The 25759-nt window shown below is 36.2% G+C and overlaps 2 protein-coding genes across 3 annotated transcripts; both read left to right on the top strand.

The window, feature by feature from the left end:
• The first annotated feature begins 3070 nt into the window (after positions 1 to 3070).
• Positions 3071 to 6250, top strand: LOC111025006 (transcription factor VIP1). The gene is made up of 4 exons (XM_022302850.2): positions 3071 to 3890; positions 4068 to 4200; positions 5349 to 5433; positions 5693 to 6250. Exons 1-4 carry the CDS (start codon positions 3319 to 3321, stop codon positions 5956 to 5958), a joined length of 1056 nt encoding a protein of 351 aa, XP_022158542.1. The 5' UTR covers positions 3071 to 3318; the 3' UTR covers positions 5959 to 6250.
• Positions 6251 to 9296: 3046 nt separating this feature from the next.
• Positions 9297 to 22288, top strand: LOC111025002 (abscisic acid 8'-hydroxylase 3). Of its 2 annotated transcripts, XM_022302845.2 has the most exons (11): positions 9297 to 9317; positions 9410 to 9696; positions 15573 to 15726; positions 16594 to 16912; positions 17008 to 17160; positions 17778 to 18047; positions 19301 to 19384; positions 19591 to 19669; positions 20042 to 20148; positions 20238 to 20356; positions 22039 to 22288. In XM_022302845.2, the coding sequence occupies exons 2-11, from the start codon at positions 9639 to 9641 to the stop codon at positions 22130 to 22132; spliced, it is 1437 nt and encodes a 478-aa protein (XP_022158537.1). In that variant the 5' UTR covers positions 9297 to 9317; positions 9410 to 9638; the 3' UTR covers positions 22133 to 22288. The 2 variants fall into 2 exon arrangements, with proteins under 2 accessions (XP_022158537.1, XP_087975505.1); XM_088119379.1 differs by lacking the exons at positions 9297 to 9317; positions 9410 to 9696 and having other exon boundaries at positions 15587 to 15726; positions 16560 to 16912.
• Positions 22289 to 25759: the final 3471 nt, after the last annotated feature.

Below are 25759 nucleotides of genomic sequence, written 5' to 3' on the forward strand. Positions count from 1 at the left end.
CGTATGAGAAATTAATTATGGGAGGGAATGATCAAATATAGAGTCATCCTAAGGTTGCTCCACCATACGAGATCCCACCTCCACGATACCACACTAAGAGCAAGAGACATGACGGCCAAACCCATCTACAGGCAAACGTGCGTGAGTCAAGTAGTAATGATATGTAAGACTTTCTCAACTATAAGAAGAACGTCAATGCGAATTTAGGCATAACAAATCTATGTGATCTCTTAAATGACCAATGTCAAGCGTAAAACTTAGCATTTGATGTCAAAACGGCAACATCACCGACACTACCCAATAATCCCTTGGTGTGCCTCGAAGGAAACGAGAGAGTACCCACTATATAAGAATCCCTTAGCAAGTCAAGTCCTCTCTTTGTCAATAATATTATGAATGTGGAGATACCTGCCAAACTCAAACGACATACCATGTAACAATATGACAACATTAAAGATCTCTAAGATCATGTTGATACATTCATAGATGGATCCATAGGGGGCCCTAGATGAAATCAAGTGTCAAACGTTCTGCTTAACACTCACATGACTTGTCAATGCCTGGTGCCGACAACTTAAGAGACATTCAACCACCTCATTTGAGGAATTGACTCGAGCTTCTCCTAACCAATTCATCGTTTGCAAGAATAATAGATGACTGTCACTCACTTATTGACACTCCATCAGGGAATAGATGAAAGTCTTCACGACTACATAAAACGCTTCATTAACGAAGCTTTAAAGTAGACAGAAGCTCAAATGGTACAACCTTTACAACTATATATCATGGTAAGGTTCCAGGACGATGAATTATTTGTGGTCACTCGAGAAGAAAACTCTAGTCAACTTTGATGAGTTCATCTCTCAAGCACAGATAACAACTCTTCTTGAGGTCTTCCCTTGAGGATGCATTGAAATGTACGGTCTTCCTTCGAGGATGTGCTGAAATCTTCTTGAGGTATTCTCTTGAGGATGCGTTGAAATCTTTTTGAGTTCTTAATTAGAATATGCACTGAACTTTTCTTAACGTCGACTGGGCGGCCACGATCGAGGAGTTATCTCTACCTTAAAAACTACCTCGGCCGTGAGAACTATCTCAGTCTCAAGAAATCGCCTAAGCCTTGAGTGTCACCTCAGCCTCGAGCACTATATCGGCCTTGAGAAATCACCTCGGCCTCGAGTGTTACCTTGACCTCAAGCAATATTTCGACCTTGAGAACTATCTTGGCCTCAAGAAATAACTATCTCGGCTTTGAGAACTATCTCGGCCTCAAGTATCACTTGGGCTTTGAGCATTACCTCAACCTCGGGAACTACCTCGACTTTGCAAATCATACGTAACGCAGGGAACATAAACTCTGTTCTTAAAGGACAAAGATTAACGGTAGTTAGATACTAATCGGTCTAGACAAAAATGCTATTTTCGAAGTTGGGCTACTCTTCGCCTCATGTAAATGATGTGGTGATTCACCCAACTCGAAAGGGGGGGCCATTGTTTAAGGTGAATTTACCAAGCAAGCACGAGCCCGAGTAAGACTCATTTCGGGCTGGGGCCAAAGAAAAAGTGCAAAGACTGCACGATTGCTCGTTTCTTGATTTTGTACTCGCACCACAATGCACAATCATCCCTAAAACTACAAGATGCTTAATCATCTTCATGGTCAAATCCTATAAATAAAAAGGACTCTTGACTTTTTAAGGTACGTCATTTTCTCTCAAACCACTATTTACTTCTCTCCTCTTAAGCTCATATATTGACTTAAGTATCAGATTATAGTAGACTGGCACCAAAACCAACATCCACTCACCTTCTTTTTTTGCAAGTCGCCTTTGCCTCAACTTCATGGTCATATAAAGTTGACTTCAGGTCGCCTTCGCCTTTGCTTAATCATCTTCATGGTCAAATCCTATAAATAAAAAGGACTCTTGACTTTTTAAGGTACGCCATTTTCTCTCAAACCACTATTTACTTCTCTCCTCTTAAGCTCATATATTGACTTAAGTATCAGATTATGGTAGACTGGCACCACGCCAACAGAGCCAAGACCTCGTGTAGACTATCAACTCTCTCTGTCTTAAAAACAATAAGATTCTCGCCCTTCTCCTATTCACAACTCATCGGGTCACAATCTTTACTAGCCAAGACCCAAACTTTGTTTAATCACTCGACGGTCGATCCACTTGGTCATTTGGTTCAGTTGACCCAAATTTCCAGTTGGATCAGGATCACAAAAATTGCACCAACACAGAGAATAGTTTTGAGAAAAAATGCCATCTCAATCCATAAATTTCAAGATCATATACTTTTACCAAAATGGAAATAACTTTTTTTTAGGTTTTTTGTGATGACATGACAAAATTTTATAATTAAAAACAACATATTTTCTTTCTCTCCTCTCTCTCACCTTCGTGACGTGACGCTGCTTGCTAAATTATGATAATGTCAACCTTGTTAACAACTAGAATCCAAATTATTGAAATTTAAGGTTAAAAGTTCGTGCTTTTGAGTCTTTCTTCTTTTCATTTTTTTTATTTCAACAAACTTAAAGAGTCGAGATAAATTTGAATTTAAAAGGAATGAGTTTAAACTAGGCTAACCACATAGTTGATTTAATATGAGTTTTTTGGCAATCAAATGTTGTAGAATCAAGTAGTAGCTAGTCTCGTGAAATTAGTCGAATGGTGTGTAGGCTAGTTCGGACACTCATGGATATAAAAAAAAAGTAAAAAACAAACATAATTGTGAGAGATAAAAATTTAATTCATAAAAGATAATAAATGCCTTGTCTGGTGACCTATACTATAAAAAATTAATAACAATGAAACAGATGAATTTGTATAAAATTGTCAATTTGAATATAGTTCGGAAATAAAAAAGAAGTTGAATTCTCACTCGAGTTGTTGAAGTAAAAACACATATATTTGGCCAAAATTGAGAAACTATAATGTGAAATGCAAGCAAGGACTAGGTACACTTGACGCACAAAAAAATCGATTTTCTCAACCAAAAGAAAATCGCCACTTACCAATTTCAATTTCCCACACATTTTTTGTTTGTTTGTTGATTTTATTGCAACATCGATCTTCACAAATTTACGATCAGTTCAATTTTCTCTTCAAGAACACAACCAATCAAAAACAGGAACATAATTAATTTAATTTCTAATTTCTCTTAATTTCTCTAGATTATAAAATTGAAGTGTAGAAGTAAAATGAAGAAAGAGATCAGATTTCGCTGTTGATAAACTGTTGATCGTTGCAACTCCCACCGCCACCACCGCCGCGGCTATCACAAATTCACAGCAAACGTAGAAACCAGATGCTGATGGAGATACCCAAATTCTCGGCGAGGAAGCCACCGCAAGCGGCGGCGATGGATATCGACCAGATGCCGGAAAATCCCCACCGCGGTTCCCACCACCGCCGCTCCCACTCCGACAGTTCCTTCCGCTTCCCAAACCTCGACGACCTTCTCTTCTTCGACCCCTCGGAGCTTGACCTTTCGATTCTCTCCTCCCCTTCTCCTCCCCGAGCCGGCGGCGCTCCCATGGCCGTCGATTCCTCCAATCCCAAGGCCTCCGATGACGCCGTTCGCCCCAAGCCGGAGCCGGTTGTCTCCGGACCCTTTGGCGGTCACTTGCGGAGCTTGTCCATGGACTCCGATTTCTTCAAGAATCTGGACCTCGGCGGCGATTGCGGGGAGATCGATTCCTTGGGGAGGAAAACTCCGGTGAGTGAACAGCGGCCAGTTCGTCATCGACATAGCCTTTCCATGGATGGGTCTTCGTCGTCGTTTGAAGCCGATTCAACCCTAATTGACGGAGTGAAGAAGGCGATGGACCCGGAGAGACTTGCAGAGCTAGCCCTAATTGACCCCAAAAGAGCTAAAAGGTCATCATCACTCACTTTCTTTTTCTATCTTCAATTGAATTGGATCTTACACATTGTTGTTGAATTCGAGGTCGTTTTAGATGATAGAAGAAACTTCTGCACTGGAATTTTGAGTCTAATGAACTGAATTTGAAACTGATGAACTGAATCTTGGGTGGGATGGATTTGGATTTCTAGGATTCTTGCGAATAGACAATCGGCGGCTCGTTCTAAAGAGAGGAAGATACGGTACACGAACGAGCTGGAGAGGAAGGTTCAGACTCTGCAGTCTGAAGCAACCACTCTGTCGGCGCAGGTGACGATTCTACAGGTATGAATTGAATTCTGTTTCGCTCTTCAGTGGATTGGAAGTGTTGTAGGCCAAAAATGTAAGTTGCTTGTGTTCTTCTGAAACCCATTTGGCTTACAGATGTTCAGAAACCATATCAGTATTGCTGCTGAAGTTGAATAGAATCTAGATTTCTTGAAGAAAAATCTCAGGTTAGAAGCAGAAATTGAACAATAGCTCATTCTATAAGCAGAGTATTTCCCTCTGATCTGGTGTATGTTGAATCTCTAGTAAAGTAGAAGAAAAGGGACTACAAAATACTATAAAGTTGAGACGTCGTCTTGAATTCCCAGAGAGTCATGAGGTTGGATCATGTAAAATCATCTCTAGACTTGAAGGCCTAAGTTGATGCTTGATAGAGTATTGTATTCTAGTCTTCTATATATCTATAGCACTCCCTTCGCTTGTAGGTTTTCAAAATTAGATAGGTTTTTTTTTTTTGAGAAGTAGGTTCAAATCGACAACTTATTAGGGGATGGAACTCCTACCTTATACATGTTGAACTTCTTCCAAATCTGACAAGTTAGGTTAAAGTATATTTAATTTCTTATGTATATTCGTAACACTTTTGGAAAAGAAATGACATTCGTAGGATTGAAACACAATCTCTTGATTTGATGTTATAAGAATCCACATAAAGCTCACAGAAACAGAAAATAATTCTGGTTTCTTCACTTAATTATCAATCTCAGTTCTACGTGTTGGATCAATGGCGTCCATCATGTGGAATTCTCGTCTTAATATGGCTGCATTCTACATTTTTAGAACTTGAAATCATGATATCTTCTCTTCTTAATTGGAGATTTGGGTTTTACCTTATATGCTATATTGTTGTCTGAAAAACCTGTCCATTCTTACATGTTCTGTTTCCCTTTGCTGTTCAATTTATCTGAGTTTAGAATGTGATGGTTCCACTATAAACTCCAATTGTTCAATCTTTTAAACCGCCCACTTTCCGATGATTCATTGATACCGTCAACCAAGATGACTCTGTTTTTGCCTTGTACTGTGGTATCCTGGCCATTTTAAACTCTTTAAACCCTGGATTTTCATTTATGTAAGAGGTTTGACGTTAAATTTTGATCCAAGTGTATGTACCAATTCTTATATGAGAATTTCATGTCATGCAGAGAGATACAACTGGATTAACCGTCGAAAATAAGGAACTAAAACTTCGTTTACAGGCTATGGAGCAGCAAGCACAGCTTCGGGACGGTATGCATGTTGCAAGTTCCTTTCGATTCAACTTTCACTTCTCTAAATCCACTTCATGGCATAAAACAAGTATATAAATTAACGAAAACACACAAAACAAGCAAAAGAAAGAAGGAAAATGTTTATGTTTTAGAGTTTACCCTTCTCTCTGGGATGTGTTGTTTGTTAGATCTTTCTTTGTTCTCTCTTTTCCTTTAGTTAAAGGGAAGGTTCATTCACATACACAAGGATTCATATGAGTATTTTCTGTGATCCACAGCTCTGAGCGAAGCTCTGAAGGAAGAAGTTCAACGGCTTAGAATAGCAGCAGGACAGGTCCCATCGATAAATGGAAATCCGTTCAATCGACCTCCTCAGTATTCATCATCCCGACCTCCTTTACACCATTTTAGTAGTGCCCATGCACAGCAGGGACAACAGCAGCCACAGCCCATCTTGGCCACAAACCAGCAGCAATCAGATCCCAAATGGACGTCCTCGTCCCAGCTTCTCGGTCGTAATCCCGATGGCCAACCAAAACCTTAGAAGATGTATGTACACATAATATTATCTATCAAAAGAGGATAATGATTTCACAATCATTTTCTTGTACATTATTCATATATATCTTATATATGCATGAGAAGCCTTGTTCGTCATCTGTCGCCGTTACGAATGTTGCTGTTGTATCATTAGAATCGCTTGGAGGTATAATTGGATGATCACTGTAATTGTCCTTGAATAGATGATCGTAGCATCTTCATATGATTGTACACAGCTAGATCTGTGCCCCTTTCTTCTTGGCAGTGTATTTGAATGTAATATTGATGTTCCTGCTGTTGCTTGTTTTCTGTGTGAAGAATGGAATTCTTTTTATTTTGTTTATAGCTTTACTACTTGAAAATAGGGGTCTTGATTAGCAAGTATTTCGTTGGAATACAGTAACAAGGTTTTGATTTTGTAAATATATTAATTTTTAAAAAAAATTGTGTTATTTAGACACTTCTATGTAATTGTCTTTTTGCCTTTCTATATCACTCATTTACGCTTCATCCGTAATCTAGATTGATAAATGTTTCAAGGTCATTTTAGTCTTTTTCTCTGGGTGAGTTTTGGTTTAGCTTTTTTTCTCCTTTCTTTTTAACAAGATCATATTATCAAGGATAAAGCTATTTATTTTTGCAAGTCAACAAAATTTGTTTAAACAAAATCTAAAATTTGTTTATTTGTTTATTTTTCTGATTTTTCCTTAAATATCCATGCACATTCATATTTTTTCAATGACATCAGCCTTGCTTACAACCCTTCTACCTTCTATAAAGATGTTTTTGAAAAGGAATGTTTTATATTACGGTAATATTAGGGAATAGAAGTGTTTTGCCCTTGATGTACGTTTAGGAATTCGAACCTATGATCTTTTATTCGGAGGAGTTTAGAGAACAAAAATTAGAAGTAGTTATCATTATAGGGTAAAGTCGAGATGCCACATATCACAAGTCCCGTCTACCTAGGCAGACTGGGTCAAAGAGGAATTACAAAAGATTGAGCGCACCAACTTAGGAGTCGAACGGACTTGAGCATCCTGTACAAAGGACAGCCAACGGTAGGGTATTGATATATTGTACTCAAACTACGATATGCCTTAGAGGATCACCCAGGACACCACTACGTCTCCACTCGCAGTAAGAGGAGGGAAAAGACCTAGATGTGGCATGTCACCCTCTTTTCTTCGTCCCTCACTTTGAAGCTCACCTGCTTTTTCTCTCTATAGAAGGAAGAGAGCAGCCTTACTCAAGGTAAGTCATTTTTCCTACACAGACTCTTTAAGAGAATTCTACACAGTTAATATTAGTGTCATTCTATTCTATTTACTTCATACTCATCTGCACCCAACTTGAGTTTATTACAGTGCATTCAGTAGAGCACCACATTAGTGCTAGATTTCTGTGAACGGGTAACCAAGAGCTCAAAGATGAAGGCGTTCTTGGCACTGGCTTAACACCTACGTGGGGCTTGTCCAGAAATCTGTTGGGTTTTTGCAAAATATTACAATTGAAGTTTATTCCACACCTAAAAGATACAAGAAGGGCGTGTGCTCCAAATGCTAGAAGTTGTCCCACATCGGAAAAGTACAAGGAGGGAGTATGCTTCAAGTGTTATCAAATGAGCCCATAGGCTTGAGTTTTAATCATCCGAATTGAAATACTTTAAGTCGGTATTTGCTTTGAGAGAGTGTTTGTGTAATTGGGGTTGGGGAGAGAAATTTGTGTAATTGTAATAATTTTTCACATAGTAGATTTCCTTTTGTGGACCATGATTTTTTCTCTAGTTTGGAGTTTTCCACGTTTACTCTTGTGTTTTCTTTATTTTTGTTATTTCTTTTTATTTCTTAGTTATTTTATACGTATTTCGTAGAAATAAAGGTTTTTTTCCCATAAAGTGCTATCAGAGCTTTAGGTTTAGTTTCTAGAATTTCTAAGTATGCTCTGTGGTTTCAGCATTGTCTGAACTTTCACATCAGAAAATATTTCTTAAAACAAGCTACAGTTCAGATTTCTTAAAACGAGCTACGGTTCTGTGAATAGTGTTGGTTCTTCACTATTTACAGATTCACTATGAGTATGAATATGTCATTCTTTATGAGTCCAGTGAAAATTGACGTGGAGAATTTTGAAGGAATGATCAATTTTGGCTTGTGGCAAGTGCAAGTCAAAGATATGCTGATAAATTTGAGTTACACAAGGCATTGAAAGGAATACCAAGCAAATGTGGTTTTGAAAAGTTAAACCATGATGGTGGTCAAGTGGAGTCCAACAATGGATCCGGCTGAGGTTCTAAGAAATCTAGCATTAGTAATGAAGATTGGGAGAAATGGATTTGAGGGCTGCAAGCACGATACGAAAAAGTTTTGCTAAGAATATTCTTGCAAATGTGCGTGGAATTTCGATAGCCAAAGAGTTTTCGGAGAAGCTTGAAGCGAGGGAATCCGAAATCGACTGTACCTAAAGGAGCAGTTTCACATGCTGCAAATGGAGGAAGGTACCAAAACTTCAAATTATCTGAGTAATCTCTTTGAATTTTGCTGAGGCTTCTAGTAAACTGTTTTCAGAGGAAAGAAAGCTAAAGAGTGAAGGACGTACTTAACATGAAGATTCAACATTGGTAGCTAGCAATTGGAAGAATAAGAAAGATTCATGCAAAAGAAAGCTTGTTGCTGAAGATACAGACAACCTGGTATATGAAGAAAAATTGTCCTAACAGAGTAGATTCGTCAAATGGCTCTAGGCTGGATGCTGACAGTGTTTCTCTTGTTAGAGAAGATGATGATCTCTTCCTTTGAAAAGAGATAGAAATCATCCTCATGGTATGTTCGCTTTACTATGATAGAAGATGTGATGTTAGCGTTGCCACAGGTTTACACATGGTCATTGGCTTGGGCGGTTATGCAAGGTGTGTGTGATGGAAGTCATGTCAATGGCTGAAGAACTTCTAAGTGAGCCAAGTAGGTGGAAGTTGCACGATAAGTTGCAAGAAGATTATCGACATGAGAAAAAAATAAAGTAAAGGCAAAGGCACACAAACGATGCTACTGCTTCTCATTAGGGAACAAGATAAATATATAGTACATTAAGTAAAGAGAAATAAAGAAGAGAAAAACCCTAGGGTACAGCCAACGATAGAGGCCCAAAAACCATATGCCCAAAGAGGGAAAAGGGCTCAGAAGCCTATTGAAGAGGAATAAGACAATACACATAAAAAGAGACTTTTACACGGGACTTTTCTTTTATTTTCCAACTCCTCCCCTCAAACTACAGGAGACTGGCAGTACCCCAAGTTTGCTGCGCATGGTGTTGAAACTTGCTTCAGAAAGGTTCTTCGTCAGGCCATCAGCTACCTGTTCGTCGGTAGGAACATATCTAATTTCAAGTTACTTGTCAATTACCTTGTCTCTGATAAAATGTAGATCAATTTCTACATGTTTACTTCTTGAATGAAGATCAGGGTTTGCTGCCAAGGAAAGGGCACTTGTGTTATCGCACCAAATTATTGGAGTTTTTTCAATAGGGACATTGATTTCCTTCAATAAGGACTGAATCCAACTCAATTCTGTTGCTGCATGTGCCAAGGCCCTATATTTGGCTTCTGTGCTAGAACGGGCAATAACTCTCTGTTTTCTAGAGGCCCACGACACTAAAGAGCTTCCAAGGAACACAAGATAAGCAGAAATGAGGCGTCTATCATCCAGATTACACGCTCAATCGACATCAGAAAAGGCTGTAATTTGTAAGTTGTTTGATGCCTTTAGGTGTAATCCATAGTTTTTTGTTACTTGTAAGTATCTTATAACTCTCTTTACTGCCTTCCAGTGTGTATATGTTGGATTCTGCATGAATTGACTTAATTTGTTTGTTATGAAGGCAATTTCTAGTCTGGTATAAGCTAGGTATAGAAGTCCTCCAACGGAACTTCTATAAATGGTGGGATTTTCCAATGGTTGTCCTTCATACATAGATAGAGGTCTACCAGTTACTCCTGGTGTTCCACAAGGTTTAATGTGGTTTAGGTTCAATTGATCAAGTAGATCAGTTATGTATTTGGCTTGGGTTAGGTACATACCATCTCCATTTCTATAAGTCTCAATACCAAGGAAGTAGTCAAGTTCTCCAAGATCTTTCAAGGCATATATGGCGTTTAGCTCACGAATAAATCTCTGAATCAAGTGTTTGCAATTCCCAATAATCAAAATATCATCAACATAAATTAAGGTAAATAGAACTTGGTTACCTTGATGATAGTAAAAAAGAGAGCTGTCTGATTTAGAATTTTTGAATCCCCATCTAGCCAACGTTTGCTTCAAACTTTCATACCACGCACGTGGGGCTTGCTTCAAGTCATACAAGGCTTTATTGAGTTTACATATGTGGTTTGGCCACCTTTGATATATAAAACCCTCAAGTTGTAGCATGTAAACATCTTCTTCTAACTTTCCATTTTGGAACGCGTTAAATACCCAGTTGCCTTACTCCCCAACCTCTTGCCAATGCTATGGTCAAGACTATTCTAATTGTAGGTGTTTTAACAACCGGACTGAAAGTTTCATTGAAGTCAAGTCTAGGATGTTGATGAAACCCCTTTGCCACTAACCTTGCTTTAAATCTTTGAATGGTTCCATCCTGCTTGTACTTAGTCTTGAAGATCCACTTGTTTCCAACTAAGTTGTAGCTTTTGGAGAAGGGAACAAGAGTCCATGTATTATTTCTCATTAGAGCTCCTATTTCTTTGCTCATGGCATTTTTCCAACTTTGAGATTGAAGTGCCTCTACTATTGACCTTGGTTCCAACCCTACCATTTCAACCATATCTCTCTGTTTGGCAGCTACAAAAGTACGCAACTTGAGTTTAAAAATCCCACTTTTCGATCTAGTCTGCATAGGGTGTGAAGGGCCTTCCACTATTCCCGTGTTTTCTTCAATTTCAGCTGGATTGTCTCTGGTCATATCAGATGTTGGGACATTTTCTGCCAAGGTCCATGTTTCAGACTCATTTTGATCATTAGTAGCTTCAGGGAATAGTTCTGCCTCAGGGGAAACTAGAGTAGTTGAAGGTGAGGTTAATGGAGAGAGAATTGGAGGATCATTTGTGATTGTAGAAGTGTGTTGGTGTGAGGAGTTATTATTTGTGGCAGAAAGATCATTAGGTGTATTCAACCAAGTCACAATGGTCTCATAGGATTGTTGGATAGAGGGTGAAGTGGTTAGGAATCCAAGTTTAAAAGGAAACTCATCTGCATTAAAAAAGACACTCCTCGAAATGTAAATGCGACCACTTGAGTTTAGACATTTGTACCATTTGTGAGCTTCACTATAGCCTAGGAACACACATTTGGTGGAATGAAATTGGAACTTGTGCTTTTGTTATGGTCTGAGACACAGGAAGCATGAACAACCAAAGACTTTTAGGAATTTGTAGTTAGGATTTTTGCAAAAAGCTACTTCCCAGGGTGAGGCATAGTTTAGGACAGAAGTTGGAAGGCGGTTAATAATATAAGTGGTTGTGACAAAAGCATCCCACCAATATTTCAAGGGCATTAAGGCTTGAGCTAGGAGGGATAAGCCCATTTCTACTATGTGTCGATGTTTTCTCTCCACTATTCCGTTTTGTTCACTCGTGTGCAGGCAAGGATGACAGAACTCTATACCTTTTGCTTTTAGAAGAGGGACAAACGGTCTAAACTCTCCTCCCCAATCACTTTGAATGATTTTAATTCTTTTGTCAAATCGGTTTTCCACAAGACTTTGATATTGAATGAAGGTGGTAAAAGCCTCAGATTCTCTTTTGAGAGGAAAAATGTGGGTGAGTCTTGTGAAGTTATCAACAAAGCTAATGTAGTAGTTGTAACCTAAGGTAGAGGAAATTGGTGAAGGACCCCAAAGGTCATAGTGAACAAGCTCAAATGGTGCATTAGTTCGAGAATTGGAAGGTTTAAAGGGCTGAGAATGAGACTTTCCAAATTGGCAAGCATCACAAAACATAGGATTTTCATTGACTGTGGGTTTTTCATTACAAACTTTGAGAACTTGGCTCAACACCCTATCCGACGAGTGACCTAAACGTTAATGCCAAATTCTTTGGACTCTAGACTCTTTTTTAATGTTAAAGACAGATGAAGTAGACAAATGACTAGACTCTAGGTAGACTTGGGGGACAGAATTTGAAAAAGAGGCTTCGAAGACACGAGCTCTTGACTCTTGGCTTGCCTTAGGTAGATCTAGTTGAAGTTGGTAAAGACCATCTCTAAGTTTCCCTTGAAGCACCACCATCCCTGTTGCCTTGTCCTTCACAAAACAATAGTTTGAGTCAAAAACTACCACAAAACTATTATCAATAGTCAACCTTCATATGCTCAACAAATTTCTTTTAATACTAGAGACATGCAGAATATTTTTTAGGTTCACAGAGGTGCCCTTAGTATCATAAGTGTTGTGACCCACATTAGTAATTAAGAGTTTGGAACCATTACCAAGAGTAATTGACTCATCACCCTGATAGTCAGATTGCACCTTCAAGTTGCTCAGGTCAGGTGTTACATGGTTTGATGCTCCACTATCAGCTAGCCAACTAGGATCTGCAACAACTTCTGAGGTGGCAATATATGCAGTGTTATGTCCACTGCTTACTTGGTTTGGGGAGACAACTCCTTTTCGAACCTGTGATAGCAAACCGTAGCTGAATGACCATATTTACCGCACACTTGATAAGTGGGCTTAGAACCATTGTTTTTGTAGTAGTTAGTTCTTCCTTCATTTCCTCTTGCTCTTCCATTCCCTCTGTTTCCACCTTGACCTCTTCCTTGGTTGTTGGTTTTGTTATTACCTTGAGAGGAGGAATACCCTTGTCAATTGAAGGTGAGGTTGGCAACAAGGTTAGAGGTACCTTCAGTGATTTGGTTGATAGTATTCAAATGAATCAAGGTGCTTTCGAAAGTAATAAGAGTGGCATGAAGCTCCTGCCAATTCATTTCTTCCTTGTTGATTTGGCAGATTATAGGTAAATACTCAACATCTAGACCAGATAAGACATATGAGACGAGATCATCGATCCCAACGATCCCAACAGGAGCTCCAGCGATAGCAAGGTTATCTGCAGTTTGTTTCATCAATGTGAGATATTCACTCATCTTTAAGGATCTTTTTCTAGTGTTTTGTAGAGATGCCTTCAACTGCTGTTTTCTAGCTCGGTTTGTAGAGCCATAACGATCTTCCAAAGCTTTCCAAACTTTTCTAGATATAGAGAGATCAATGATTTCAGAGGCTATGGTTGGAGTCATAGATCCATACAGCCAACCTAGGAGTGCTTGGTCCATTATTGTCCATACTTCGTAGGCAGGATTCACAGCAAGTTCAGATGATCCTGCTTCTTGTGTTTGAAGTGCTAGGTGTTCAGCTGGTTGTGCCTTGGTTCCAAGGACATATCCGTCAAGCTTTTTTCCTCTCAATATTGCTAGGACCATCTTTTTTCATAGCAAGTAATTTTTCTCATCCAGTTTCACCGTGAGAACCGTGGAGAGAGGATTCCCAAAAGGATGGATTGATGTGGGGTTGACTGCACTCGTCACGATTGCATTTTCTCCCCCTGTTACAATGGTGTTAACATTCATACCCACCTAAATAAGGATGAGTTGGTACGCAAGTTGGGATAAGTCTCTGCTCTGATAACAAGAAAAAAATAGGGTAAAGGCAAAGGCACACAAACGATGCTACTGCTTCTCATTAGGGAACAAGATAAATATACAGTACATTGAGTGAAGAGAAATAAATAAGAGAAAAACCCTAGGGTGCAGCCAATGATAGAGGCCCAAAAACCATAGGCCCAAAGAGGGAAAATGGCTCAGAAGCCTATTGAAGAGGAATGAGACAATACACATTAAAAGAGACTTTTACACAGGGGACTTTTGTTTTATTTTCCAACTACATGTAACGAGGAAGAAAAATCTTGGAATGCGACATTCCAAGTGGTCTGCCTTTATGGTTGAATAGGTTATAGTTCTCTGAATTGAGAATTATGATTGCTGGTGAAGACAACGAGTGCAATAGAAGCTGTGAATTCTTCAATATCTTGCCATTATGAAATTTGTTGAGTTTTGGCAAAATATTAGAATTGAAGTTTGTCCCACATCGAAAGATATAAAGGAGAGACTGTGCTCCAAGTGCTAGAAATTGTCCCACATCGGAAAAAGTACAAGGAGTGAGTGTGTTCCAAGTGCTATAAAAGGAGTTCTATTTACATTGAGAGAGTGTTTTGTGTAATTACGGCCGAGGAGATAAATTTGTGTGATTGTAATGAACAAAATGTTACAAAATACAGTTCTACACTTCTAAATTAAAAAATAAAAACAAAAAACAAAAAACAAGAAAGAAAAATGTTACCAAAGAGACCATAACTAACTAAATCATCTTATAATTAGCAAGTCAATGAGTCACATGAACACATAATGTTTTCCCCAACACTAAATTGACCTTATATATTTCTTTTTCTGATCTTGTTCCCTAGGGATATGCAGTATTACCTAAACAAAATCGAAAATAAACAATATATATATATATATATATATAGGAGTTGGTGAGGATCTATCTTACGCGGATCACGATTCAAATTTAAGAGAAATAAAAAGAGAGAGGGAAAAAAAATTAATAAAAATAATGAGTTGTAGTCAACATAAAAATAAAAATAAGTGTAGTTACAAAATACATCCAAATTCTCGACTAAATCCAAACCCCAACCACTTTGGCATCTACTTCAATAATGGGTTAAGATTCTTCAACCGGCAGCCCCCCAATAAAATCAAAACAATTGAATACAAAAAATTCCTCAAAAAAATAAAATAAACCAACAAAGTTTTTTTCAAACTTATTCTTCCATCTTTTAAAATTCTCAAATTTATCTCTAATGTATTAACAATTCTCAACAAAGTGCTTCGCCTCTAAAAAACAATTTGTTAATAAATTATTATTTTATTAACATAATTAGACTTATCAAAAAAAACATTCCACTAATATATTTCTTTAATACAACATGTAGGGTAGGGAATCGGATTCATAACCTCTCGGTTAGAAGTATATACCAATTACCGTTGAACTGCTCGTTTTGACAACTAATATGTTCAGTTACTTAAATATGTTAATAAAATAATAATATAAAGTCTTATCTAACCACTCATTATTAACAAATTTTAATATGTTAACCTTCACTAGCGGTTTAATTGGTCCAAAGGAACTAAGGTAGAGTGAGAGGGAATGAGATCAAAATTTCATGGCCACCTACACTACGAACTAATTTCTATGTATTTGTCAGATTAGTAGAAGTACTCATAAGCACCGATATAGAAAAAACAAATTTTAATATATTGTTTGTGAGAGGAGCTGTGAGATAAGTACAAGTTAATTGGCGTCAGTTGCAAAGTTTATAGTACCAATGAGGTGTATTTTACAAAGCCACCATCTCTTCAGCTTTAAAATGGTAACAAAACAAAACTATATCCATTATGTTATGAACCCACAAACTCAAAAATTAGTAGAGAGAGATTCAGCTGCATTATTAATTAATGGATCTAAGTTTTGTAGTGATATTATTGGTTATTGTGTTGCTGTTTTTGCTATCAGCTTTGTTGGTTTTGCGTTCATGGGGTTCGCCAAAGGGCATGGAGGAGATTCCTGGGAATTTGGGGTGGCCTCTTGTGGGGGAAAGTTTCTCTTTTTTATCTGATTTTAGTAGCACTGCTGGTATTTGTAGCTTCATGATCAACAGGCAGAAGAGGTACTACTCAAACTTAATTTTCCTTTATAAAAGCGTCGAGAATATTTAGCGGACAATTTTGACATGTTTCAATTTATCGAGCAATAATTCAGATGTTTTTGATTAAACGTCGGAAGGAATGCAATATATATATACCGATGTTTTCTACAAAACGTCGACAATCATGACTGCTCCCAATGTTTTTACAAGAACGTGGAGAAAAGTGATCATTTTCCAACTTTTTAATATAAACGTTGGGAAAAGAATACTTTTCCCGACATTTTTGGCTTATCTTTAGAGCTTTAGAAAAAAAGTTCTCCTTTTGATACTTATATTACTTTTTTGGGATCTGCTACTCAACGTGTTGTTTTGTTACAGCTTTGCCTAGCACTTTCATCGAAAGCTTATACCTATAGACTTTGAAGTCAATTGTCGATGTTTTTGTAAAAAAGTCAGGAATATTTAGCGGGTAATTTTGGCATGGTTAAATTTATCGATATAAAAACGTCGGAAGAAATTGAATATTTACCAATATTTTCTACGAAACGTCGTCAAAGATAGACTTTTTGGCGACGTATTTGTAAAAACGTTGGCATTGCTTATAATTTTCCCAATGGTTTTTTTTTTGTCGAAGAAAATTCCGACGACTTTTAAACTTCGGAAAAACAATAAATTCTTATAATGGCAACTAGTGTATGCTGCCACACATCTATTGAACTAGATGCGTATCCAATAAGGTTTGGAATGTCGAAAAAGTGTTTGTAGTTCTTAGCCAAACATCAGACTGATTTGTTATCATAGTTTCTCTACAATTTACTGAAGTGCTTGTAATTGAAGTACTTTTATATATTAAGTACTTATTCTGGAAGCACTTCCCGACTCGGGTAGATTTGGAAAGGTTTTCAAGACTAGCGTGTTGGGGAGACTAACTGTGTTCATGACGGGGAGCGATGCCGCGAAGGTTTTACTGACGGGGAAGGACGGCATGGTGAGCTTGAACCTGTTCTACACCGGGAAGCAGGTCCTCGGCCAGAGCAGCTTGCTTCAGACCAACGGCGAAGCCCACAAGCGGCTGCGTAGGCTGATCGGAGAACCGCTCTCGATCGACGGGTTGAGGAAATACTTTCAGTTCATCAACAATTTGGCCATTGAAACTCTAGATGAATGGTCAGGGAGAAGTGTTTTTGTTCTTGAAGAAGCTTCCACAGTTGAGTTCCCTCACCTTCAAAATGATCACATCAGAATTTGGATATGATATGTGACATGATATTTGACAATAATTAGTTGTTTTGGTTTTTGTAGTTCACTCTCAAAGTAATTGGCAACATGATTATGAGCTTGGAGCCTAAAGGAGAAGAGCAAGAGAAGTTTAGAGACAATTTCAAGATAATCTCTTCTTGTTTTGCATCTTTGCCTCTTAATATCCCCGGGACCGCTTTCTACCGCGGTATGAAGGTAATAATAACATCGAGTTTTCAGTAAAAAATTAATACTAAACTCAAAAGCTTAAAGTCGATAGGATTACGATCAAGTATAGTTAGTCTCTTACTGCTCAAGCAAATATAGAATGCCTATCCCAAGCTTCCGCTATTTCTATACGTATTTTTTCCTCTCTGTTGTGCTTTTCTCTCGCGTTTGCCTCTTTTTTTGTGATTTTCTTTTGTCTTTTCTTGTGTATTATTCGAAATAGTCAATTCTGTGTTTTTCCATATCCCATTTCATCCGTCTAGAGGTATCAAAAGGAAATAACATTTCATCTCACTAACCTAGGTTTGAAACAAGTAACTTAATAAGTGACTATCAATATTAATAGAAGAGAAAATGACATTACAAACTCGAAAATTTACCTTCTCATTCAGAAGCTTAAAGTTGATAGGCTATGGTATATATATTTAAATTTTTATAGGTGCACTCGGTTTGAATATTCTTTGACATAAGCATTTTTTCTAGTGAATACTAACTACTAATATTAAAATATATATTATCTGAGTTTTGAATTTAGAACCTTCAACTCTGATATATCATATTAAATTCGTCAATAAATCTAGCGTATACACTTGAACTATGTTCAGGCACGGGAACGGATGTTCGAGATGTTAGATTCGATCATTGCGAAGCGACGAAGCGGAGAAATTTGCAGACAGGACTTCTTGGATTCACTAATAATAAAACACAAGAAAGCAGGAGCAGACAGTATCAGTGATGAAGAAAAACTGACAGATGCACAATTGAAGGACAATATTCTAACTCTGCTGATTGCTGGCCATGATACTACAACTGCAGCTCTCACTTGGCTCCTCAAATTTCTTGGGGAAAATCCTCATGTTTTGGAACAACTCAGGGTAAAAACCTTCTCCTCTTCGCTTTTGTCGCACGCTTTGGATCAAGCCATTGCTACTTGGCCTCATTTGATAACGATTTCTTATATTTCTAAACGTTATGTTTCACTTTGTTCAGAAACACATTTGAATGTTTGGTCAGACTTTAAAAACAAAAGCAAGGTTTTTTGGAAACGAAGAATTAGTTTCCAAAAACTTGGAATAATACACCTTAATTTTCAAAAACAGAAACCAAAATCAAAATGATTATCAAATGGAATTTGCTTTTTTTTCTTTTTTTTTTAAGTTAAGCTATTGAAAGGGTGTCTACTTCCGTTTTCTTTGTTCATATTTTGTTCTTCAGAATACTTTTTTAAATTTTAACCTATTTTTAAAAACAAAAAACACATTTGAAAATTACCTCTTTTACTTCTTAGAATTTGTCATAATTTTCAAATAAATTTAGAAGTAGATTTGAAAATAAGGAAAATTTTAAAGAGATTTTGTATTTAATAGGTCCTTGAAGTTCAAAAAGTATTTAATAAGATCATTAAACTTTTAATTTTGTGTCTCATTAATATGCTCATATTTGAAGTTTTAAAAAATTCATGAACTTTTTTAGACATAAAATTGAACAATCACGATCTCATAGGACACAAATTGTGTTTAATAAGTCCATGTATTTTACAAAATACCAAATATAATAGAAATCTATCAAACACAAAATTGAAAGTTCGAAACCTAGTACAAACTTTTACCCTCTGTTTGGCGTCAAGAAATTGATGAAATGATTTTAAATTCCGTGATTTGAAATCCGAGAAATGATTTTAAATTTTTTTATCTTGTTTGCGGAACAAGAATAATTTGAAACAAATTAAATTAGATTTCTTTGTTTGGAGGTTAACCGGGAATGAAAAGAAAATAATTTTTTTTACTAATACTTAGAAAGTCTATCAAATCCTGGAAAATCCGACCATTTTGATCTCGAAATTTTTTTAAGAAAAAATAGGATTTGAAATCGGATTCAAAATCATGTACTACAAAACAGTGGAATTCATTTTAAATCCGTCATGATTTTAAATTCCTTCAAAATTCGAGGTACCAAACAGAGCATTATGCTTTATAGATTTAAATGTTGAAAGACTAAACTTAATAATTTAACAAAATTTTAAAAATAGAAAAAAAAAATTGAACAAATAATCAAATAATCAAATGGGTCCTTTTCCATTCTTATTCTCAGCTTAGGGGAAAAAGTGATTGATTTTGTGAACTTGTAGATTGAACACCAAGAAATTCAAGCAAGGAGAAGGGGAGAAAATCTCACATGGGGTGATGTAAACAATTTGCCTTACACTGCCAAAGTATGTATCAAATTAATTGGATGGTGAATATATATGAATTTCTTTTTCTTATTATTTTCTGGGATTGGGATTCGTTGACTAGACTAAGCAACACTATGTCATCCTGGAAAAAAAAAAATAACATATATCTTTCAACAATAAAAATAGCTGATAATTAATATAAATTAAATGAGATGTTTGGGGGTTTGTAAATGAATTAAGTTTAGGTGATCAGTGAAACTCTGAGGAGAGCAACAATTCTACCATGGAATTCAAGAAGAGCTGCTCAAGATTTTGAAATTGGAGGTACATATGTCTCTCCCCATTCAAAACCAACATAGTTTTTAGACTTTCATCTATTTAAATTCTTGTATTTTAAAAAAATTTCAATTACGATATTGATCATTGAATTGTGGTTTTACAAGATCCATATAAATACCCTAACTAAATTATGATGTATTACGTCAATTAGATAAACATTAGTTGATTTCGCATGATATGATAGACAAAATGACACAGAGGAAAAAAGTAGAGACAATCTATTTAAAACAAGCGTGTGTTTAGCACCGTCAAAATTCAAACCTATAGACCTAATTGAAACTTTTCAAAGTCCAGATACTAAATTTCTTGTTTCCTCTATGCAATATTCTAATAATTAGGGTTTATGATGTGTTGAAGGGTACAAGATCAAGAAAGGGTGGTCAGTGAACTTGGATGTTGTTTCAATTCACCATGATGCTGCAGTTTTTCCTGAACCCAACAAATTTGATCCATCAAGATTTGAGGCATGTTATCAAAATGGAAGAACTGTTGAGAGTTATATGCTGAATTCATAAACTTGAATTAGTTTCATTATTGTTATTGAACTCTTCAGGCACCCTTGAAGCCCTTCAGCTTTCTTGGGTTTGGCAGTGGTCCAAGAATGTGTCCTGGAATCAACTTGGCAAAGCTCGAGATTTCGGTGTTCATCCATCACCTCGTTTGCAAATACAGGTGAGGTTTGCATGTATAGTTCAGTAAATTACAAGTTTAATCCCTCAACTTTCAGAGTAGGATCTAACGTTCTTCAAGTATAATATAGGTGTCTGAACATTCAATTTTGTGTCTAATAAGTTTATTTTAAAGTGTCTAATAGGTCTGTGAACTTTCGATTTTGTGTCGAATAGTAGGGGTGTTCACGAGTTGGGTTGGGTCGGGTTCAAGGGGTTTTTTGGACCAACCCGAAAATTCGGGTTGGACAGGTAGGAGAACCGATGAAACCGATTATACTAGCCAACCTAACCCAACCCAACCCTATATTTTTCGGGTTGGGTCTTCGAGTTACTTTACTTTCTATTTTCCTTTTCAAACAAGGGTTGGGATGGGATGAGTAACGGACGGTTGTAGACATAAGGGAATGACGGCATCGGCAGCAAGAGGCGAACGGTGACGAGAGACGAACGGCGGCGAATAAAGGTGAACGAAAGCGAACGGCGATGAACATAAGCGAACTACGACAAACAAAGACAAATAGAGGCGAACATATGCCAATGGCGGCGAAAAAATGCGAACGGTGAGAACGGTGGGGAACGATGGCGAACGATGGCTTAAGATGGTGAGATTGAGAAATATAGGATGAGATTGAGAGAGATGAGATGAGATCGAGAGGGAGATTGAGAGAGGTGTGATGTGATTGAGAGGGTTAGAGAAATGAGAGGCGGCTACAACCCCTAATCCTAAAAGCATAAGATATATATATATATATATATATATATATATATATATATATATATCGGTTCAGGTTAAATCAATTTTTTCCCTCTTAACCCGAGAACTGAACCGAACCGGTTGGTTCTTTAAAATTAGAACACAATCCGAACCGAGCATATACTTAACCCAACCCAACCCTCACGGTTCGGGTTGGGTTCTTTGGGTTACCGGGTTTTTTGAACACGCCTATCGAATAAATCTCTGATCTATTTCCCATTTTTGGGACCTATTTGGCATTTCTTAAAATATACGGTCTTTTTTTACTCAAAATTGAAATGTCGGGGTCTAATTGAACACAAAATTCAATTGTGTCTTATCGGTTATTCGTGAATTTTATGGAATGTCGAATAGATTATAAAATTAAAAGTTTACATATTTATTGAATATTTTAAAATCTAAGGACCTAACCATAAAATTTTTTTGACCTATTAAACACTTTTAAAGTTTAACAACTTGTTATATATAACTAAAGAAAGTTCAATGACCAAACTTGTAATTTAATCATAATTATTATTCTTAATAACGCAATTTGACATTTTTCTTCTAGAAAAGGATATGTTGTACGTATCAGTCTACTTTTATCTGATCCGATTGGTTACATCAAATCACGATAAATTAGCTAACATTTATCTAATAAAACAGGACATGTGTCATTTTTGTTAAGAAAATGGTCATGTCAATCATTTGGTTAACAATATCAACGATAAAGACAAAATGTCAACTAGAGCGTAGCTCAGCGGGTAATCATGAGGTTGAGAGTTCTAACAACCTCATGGTTGGAGGTATATATCAATTACCGCTGAATTATGCTAGCTTTGGCAGTTTAATTTAGGTTATTGAAACTTAGTTTAGGGACTAAATTCACACAACCAAAATTTAAGATAAAATTCATAATTTAACGTATGATATTTAATGATGATGAACAGGTGGACATCTTTGGAGGATGGTGATGATTCAGTGCAGCCAACTCTAGTGAGGATGCCTAGAAACAAGTATCCAATTAGAGTGGAGCCACTGTGATAGCTTCTTCTACAATTTGAAGAATAAGCATGAGAGAAGAGGCTTGAAGAAAATGGAATGTCTATATAAAATAAGAATTCACTATTACCCCATCTTTATTTTGTAAATTTCATATGGAGTTGAATGCTTTTAGCTTGTAAAAAAGAGTTTTTGTTTTCTTTTTGTGTTATTATCATATTTTAAAGTTTAAACCAACTAAACTAATATGAGATATAAAATAATTATAGTTCAAAAAAATAAGTAGGGAGTAAGAATTTTTTAACCTACAACTGGTAAAGAGATTACGTCAAAATTGGTTTAATTATGTTCAAGTAGATAGTAATTTGTGTAGAATAAATTAGCACAAAAGGAAATAGACAATCTCCACAAAATAAACTTTTATTGGAAAGAATGAGGATAGACACTATTTGAGAGAAGACTCTATCTCACGCTCCATAACTCACTTTTCTCACTTACTTCACCTTCTCACATTACTCAATCGCCTTCATAGCTGAGGACATCTATCATATTTATAAGAGAAGGATCCCTTCGAACCCAAGCAGATAGATTTTTCTAAATCCTTCTTGAATGTCACATATTCTAGATACTTCTAATTAATCTATCCTTATTCAAAGAAATTCTCTAGAATTCTCCTTTGAGCCTACGGAAAAACTAAAATATTTCTACATCATTTTCTCATTTTCTTTTGATACTTATTTATAATTTTCAAAATAAATCTAGAGAGAGAACTATTCTGTGTAGATACCTTAAGAAACTTCTAGAAATAGTTAGTATTGTATTTTATTTTAACAATTTGAGCTGCATCAAGTTAATATGAGACCTATCTAGCACTTAACTTCGTCTAAGGAGGCAAGTCAAACCATGAGCCATCTTGGTTGAGAAAATGGTAAGTACAGAGCAATAAAGAATATTTAGATGTATTTAGAGAATTTTGAACAACTTTAATTAGTGGTTGAGAGTTTTCAACGGCAGAGGTGGTGGTTGGGGACCTTAAACTACTTAGAGCTATGGTTTCTTCCCCACTTCAAACTATCATTTGAGTTACGAGAAGCACTCACTTCATTTACAATATAAAATTATATTTTGGGATAAACTACCACTTCATTTATGACAAAAACGCGCCTCCATAATTTATGAGAGTTTTTTTTACTCCAAACTTTTTACTGTTCACAACTATCATGGAATGTCATTTTTCTAGTAGTGTAAACTTTCACTCACTCATAAATTTGATAGCTACTCCACATTTTTTTTCTTGGCGATATGATTTGATATAATTTAGGATTTTGATATGATTAGGTTTCCTATCCGGGATTGAAGTTTATTTGATTTAGATATTATTTGTTTAGATGTCTAATTCCTATTATGATTAGATTATCCTAAGATGATAAGTCTGTATGCAAATTAAGGAATTAATATGAAATCATATTTTGTAATTCTCTTGGTTTTCTTTCCTCCCAATAGCCTCCTAAATTTAGTACTGGCTATTATAAAAAATACCGTCAACTTTACTCTTTGCTATAAAAATATCACTATCCTTCTAAACGTTTCAATTGCTTTCATAAATACTCTTTAAGCAAATATTCATTAATATTTTGAATAGAAAGTTGAAGTGGTAGAATTTAGAACGAAACAATTAACGTTGAAGTTTGTCCAGATTAAGTCTGAAAAGAGATGAAATGTGAAATAAGCTTATTGTTTTTAAAATGGAGATTATGGCAAAATTTGGAAGACAATGGAGAGGAGTAGACTTTATTGATAATGGAGGAAGAAGACTTTTAGAACAAAATTAGAACGTCAATTGCCACGTTAATTGTCATGTTGGTCCAGATTCTATCACACCATGTTTTTATTGATCAAAATATTAACGAATATTTGGTCAAATGATATTTTTGAAGTATTTATCAAAGGTCAAGCATTGTATTGAAACTTAAAAAAAAAATAGGAATTTTCTTAAAACAAAAGTCAAATTTTAGCGGTATTTTTTATTTTTTTTAGTATTTTTTCTTTTCTTTTAGGATTCCTTCTGATTGGTCAATTTCATCACGCACATGTGCTTCTTACGCGTTAGGCAATGTGGAAAGGTTGCAAGTATTTTAAAAGAAAAATGGTGGAGAGCAACAAGACATTATAACCCTACGTTCACACGAGATTTACTAATAAATTATATTTTGTGGAATTGAGTTTTGATTTCGTTGGATGTGTTGTATAGTGGATTCAATCTCTAGTCTTTATCTTCTTATTCTCTTCCGAGGAAGAAGTTGATGTGAAGATTTTGAGATGTTTATTCTTGGACTTAAATCGAAGTTTCATGTTTTTTGAAAGTCTTCAAGTTGGTTTTCAAATCTTTTAATGCTGGCTTTCTCTCTGATAGAAAATCAACCATAGGCAAATTGATTCCCTGGAAAAGCAAAAAGAAAGGGGACTTCTTCTTCCCCGCCAGAAGCAAGCATAGCTTAGGCATAGGATTCCACATCCGTATCAGAAGTGCAAAAAAAAATTATTCGCACACCCCCCTGAATTAAAAAAAAAAAAGATGAGGTTTTTGCTATGCCACCATAATTGTGTAGTTAGAGTTATCCCCTTACACTGGGAGTGCTGCTCAAGCGCATAGGTCTGGATCTTGAATCGGATGATGAATTCTCTTCTGGAAAAGGAACTACAACCTATGCCCACTAAAACCCACCGCCCTTATACCGTGCCGAAGTCTTCATAGGGTTTTCAGTTTGATGTATGAATTTTCTCAATTTTGAAATTCTGAATACTTGAAAATGAGGGAAACTTCTCTATTTATAGAGGTTTCCATGTGTTTAGTGGGTTTTGGGCTTGGGTTATTTTAGACCAAACCCAGGAATTTGAGTATGGGCTCAATTTAACTTCAAAAAGCTTGGGATTGGGTGATTTTGGACCCAGCCTAATTTGTGAATGGATTTAGACTTGTTTAAATTTAAATATTAATCAACCATAATGGTCTTATGATAATTTGAGTTTCGGGCCTAAATACCATTCAATGGATTTGTAAACTAAATTGATTCCAAACCCAATTTTGGATAACTCAATTGACCAATTAAATTCAATCCAAATGGCCTAATCAAGGACACTTGACATTATTTGAAAATTGCCATTTTTTTCTTTAATTTAAATTTAGGGATAAATTATAATTGCCCGTGTCGCAAAGTCATCGCGACGTAGAGCGGCCGATGTCATCCCCTGAAGGGTATCTTTCGAGATAAAGGTTTGGAGTTGTCACCAATCATCTACGACGTGTGATTGGTCACCTATTTTAAAAACTTGGTCTACGAAAACAGATTTTTGATTCGGGAGTCGACTGAGCGTAGGGAGGGTGTTAGTACCATACGACATTCGTTCGAAAACGATACCACATTTTGTCAAAAATTATCCTATTATTTTATTTTGTTAAAAAAAATTAGTACTTTTATTTAAAATATCCCACATTCTATTAATTCATACTTTGTAATAAAATATGAATTAAAGATGTGAGTGGCACGAAGGTCATTAGAAAAAAATTTAACACCTCGAGAATATTGAAAGGTTCAAATATCCGTCATTGGAGTTTTGAAATAATTAATTATTAAAAAAACAATGATAAATAAAAAATAAAAGAAATAA

The sequence above is a fragment of the Momordica charantia genome, assembly GCF_013281855.1.
Source record: "Momordica charantia cultivar OHB3-1 chromosome 11 unlocalized genomic scaffold, Mcharantia_2.0 BLBB01000011.1, whole genome shotgun sequence".
In the NCBI taxonomy this organism is placed as follows: domain Eukaryota; kingdom Viridiplantae; phylum Streptophyta; class Magnoliopsida; order Cucurbitales; family Cucurbitaceae; genus Momordica; species Momordica charantia.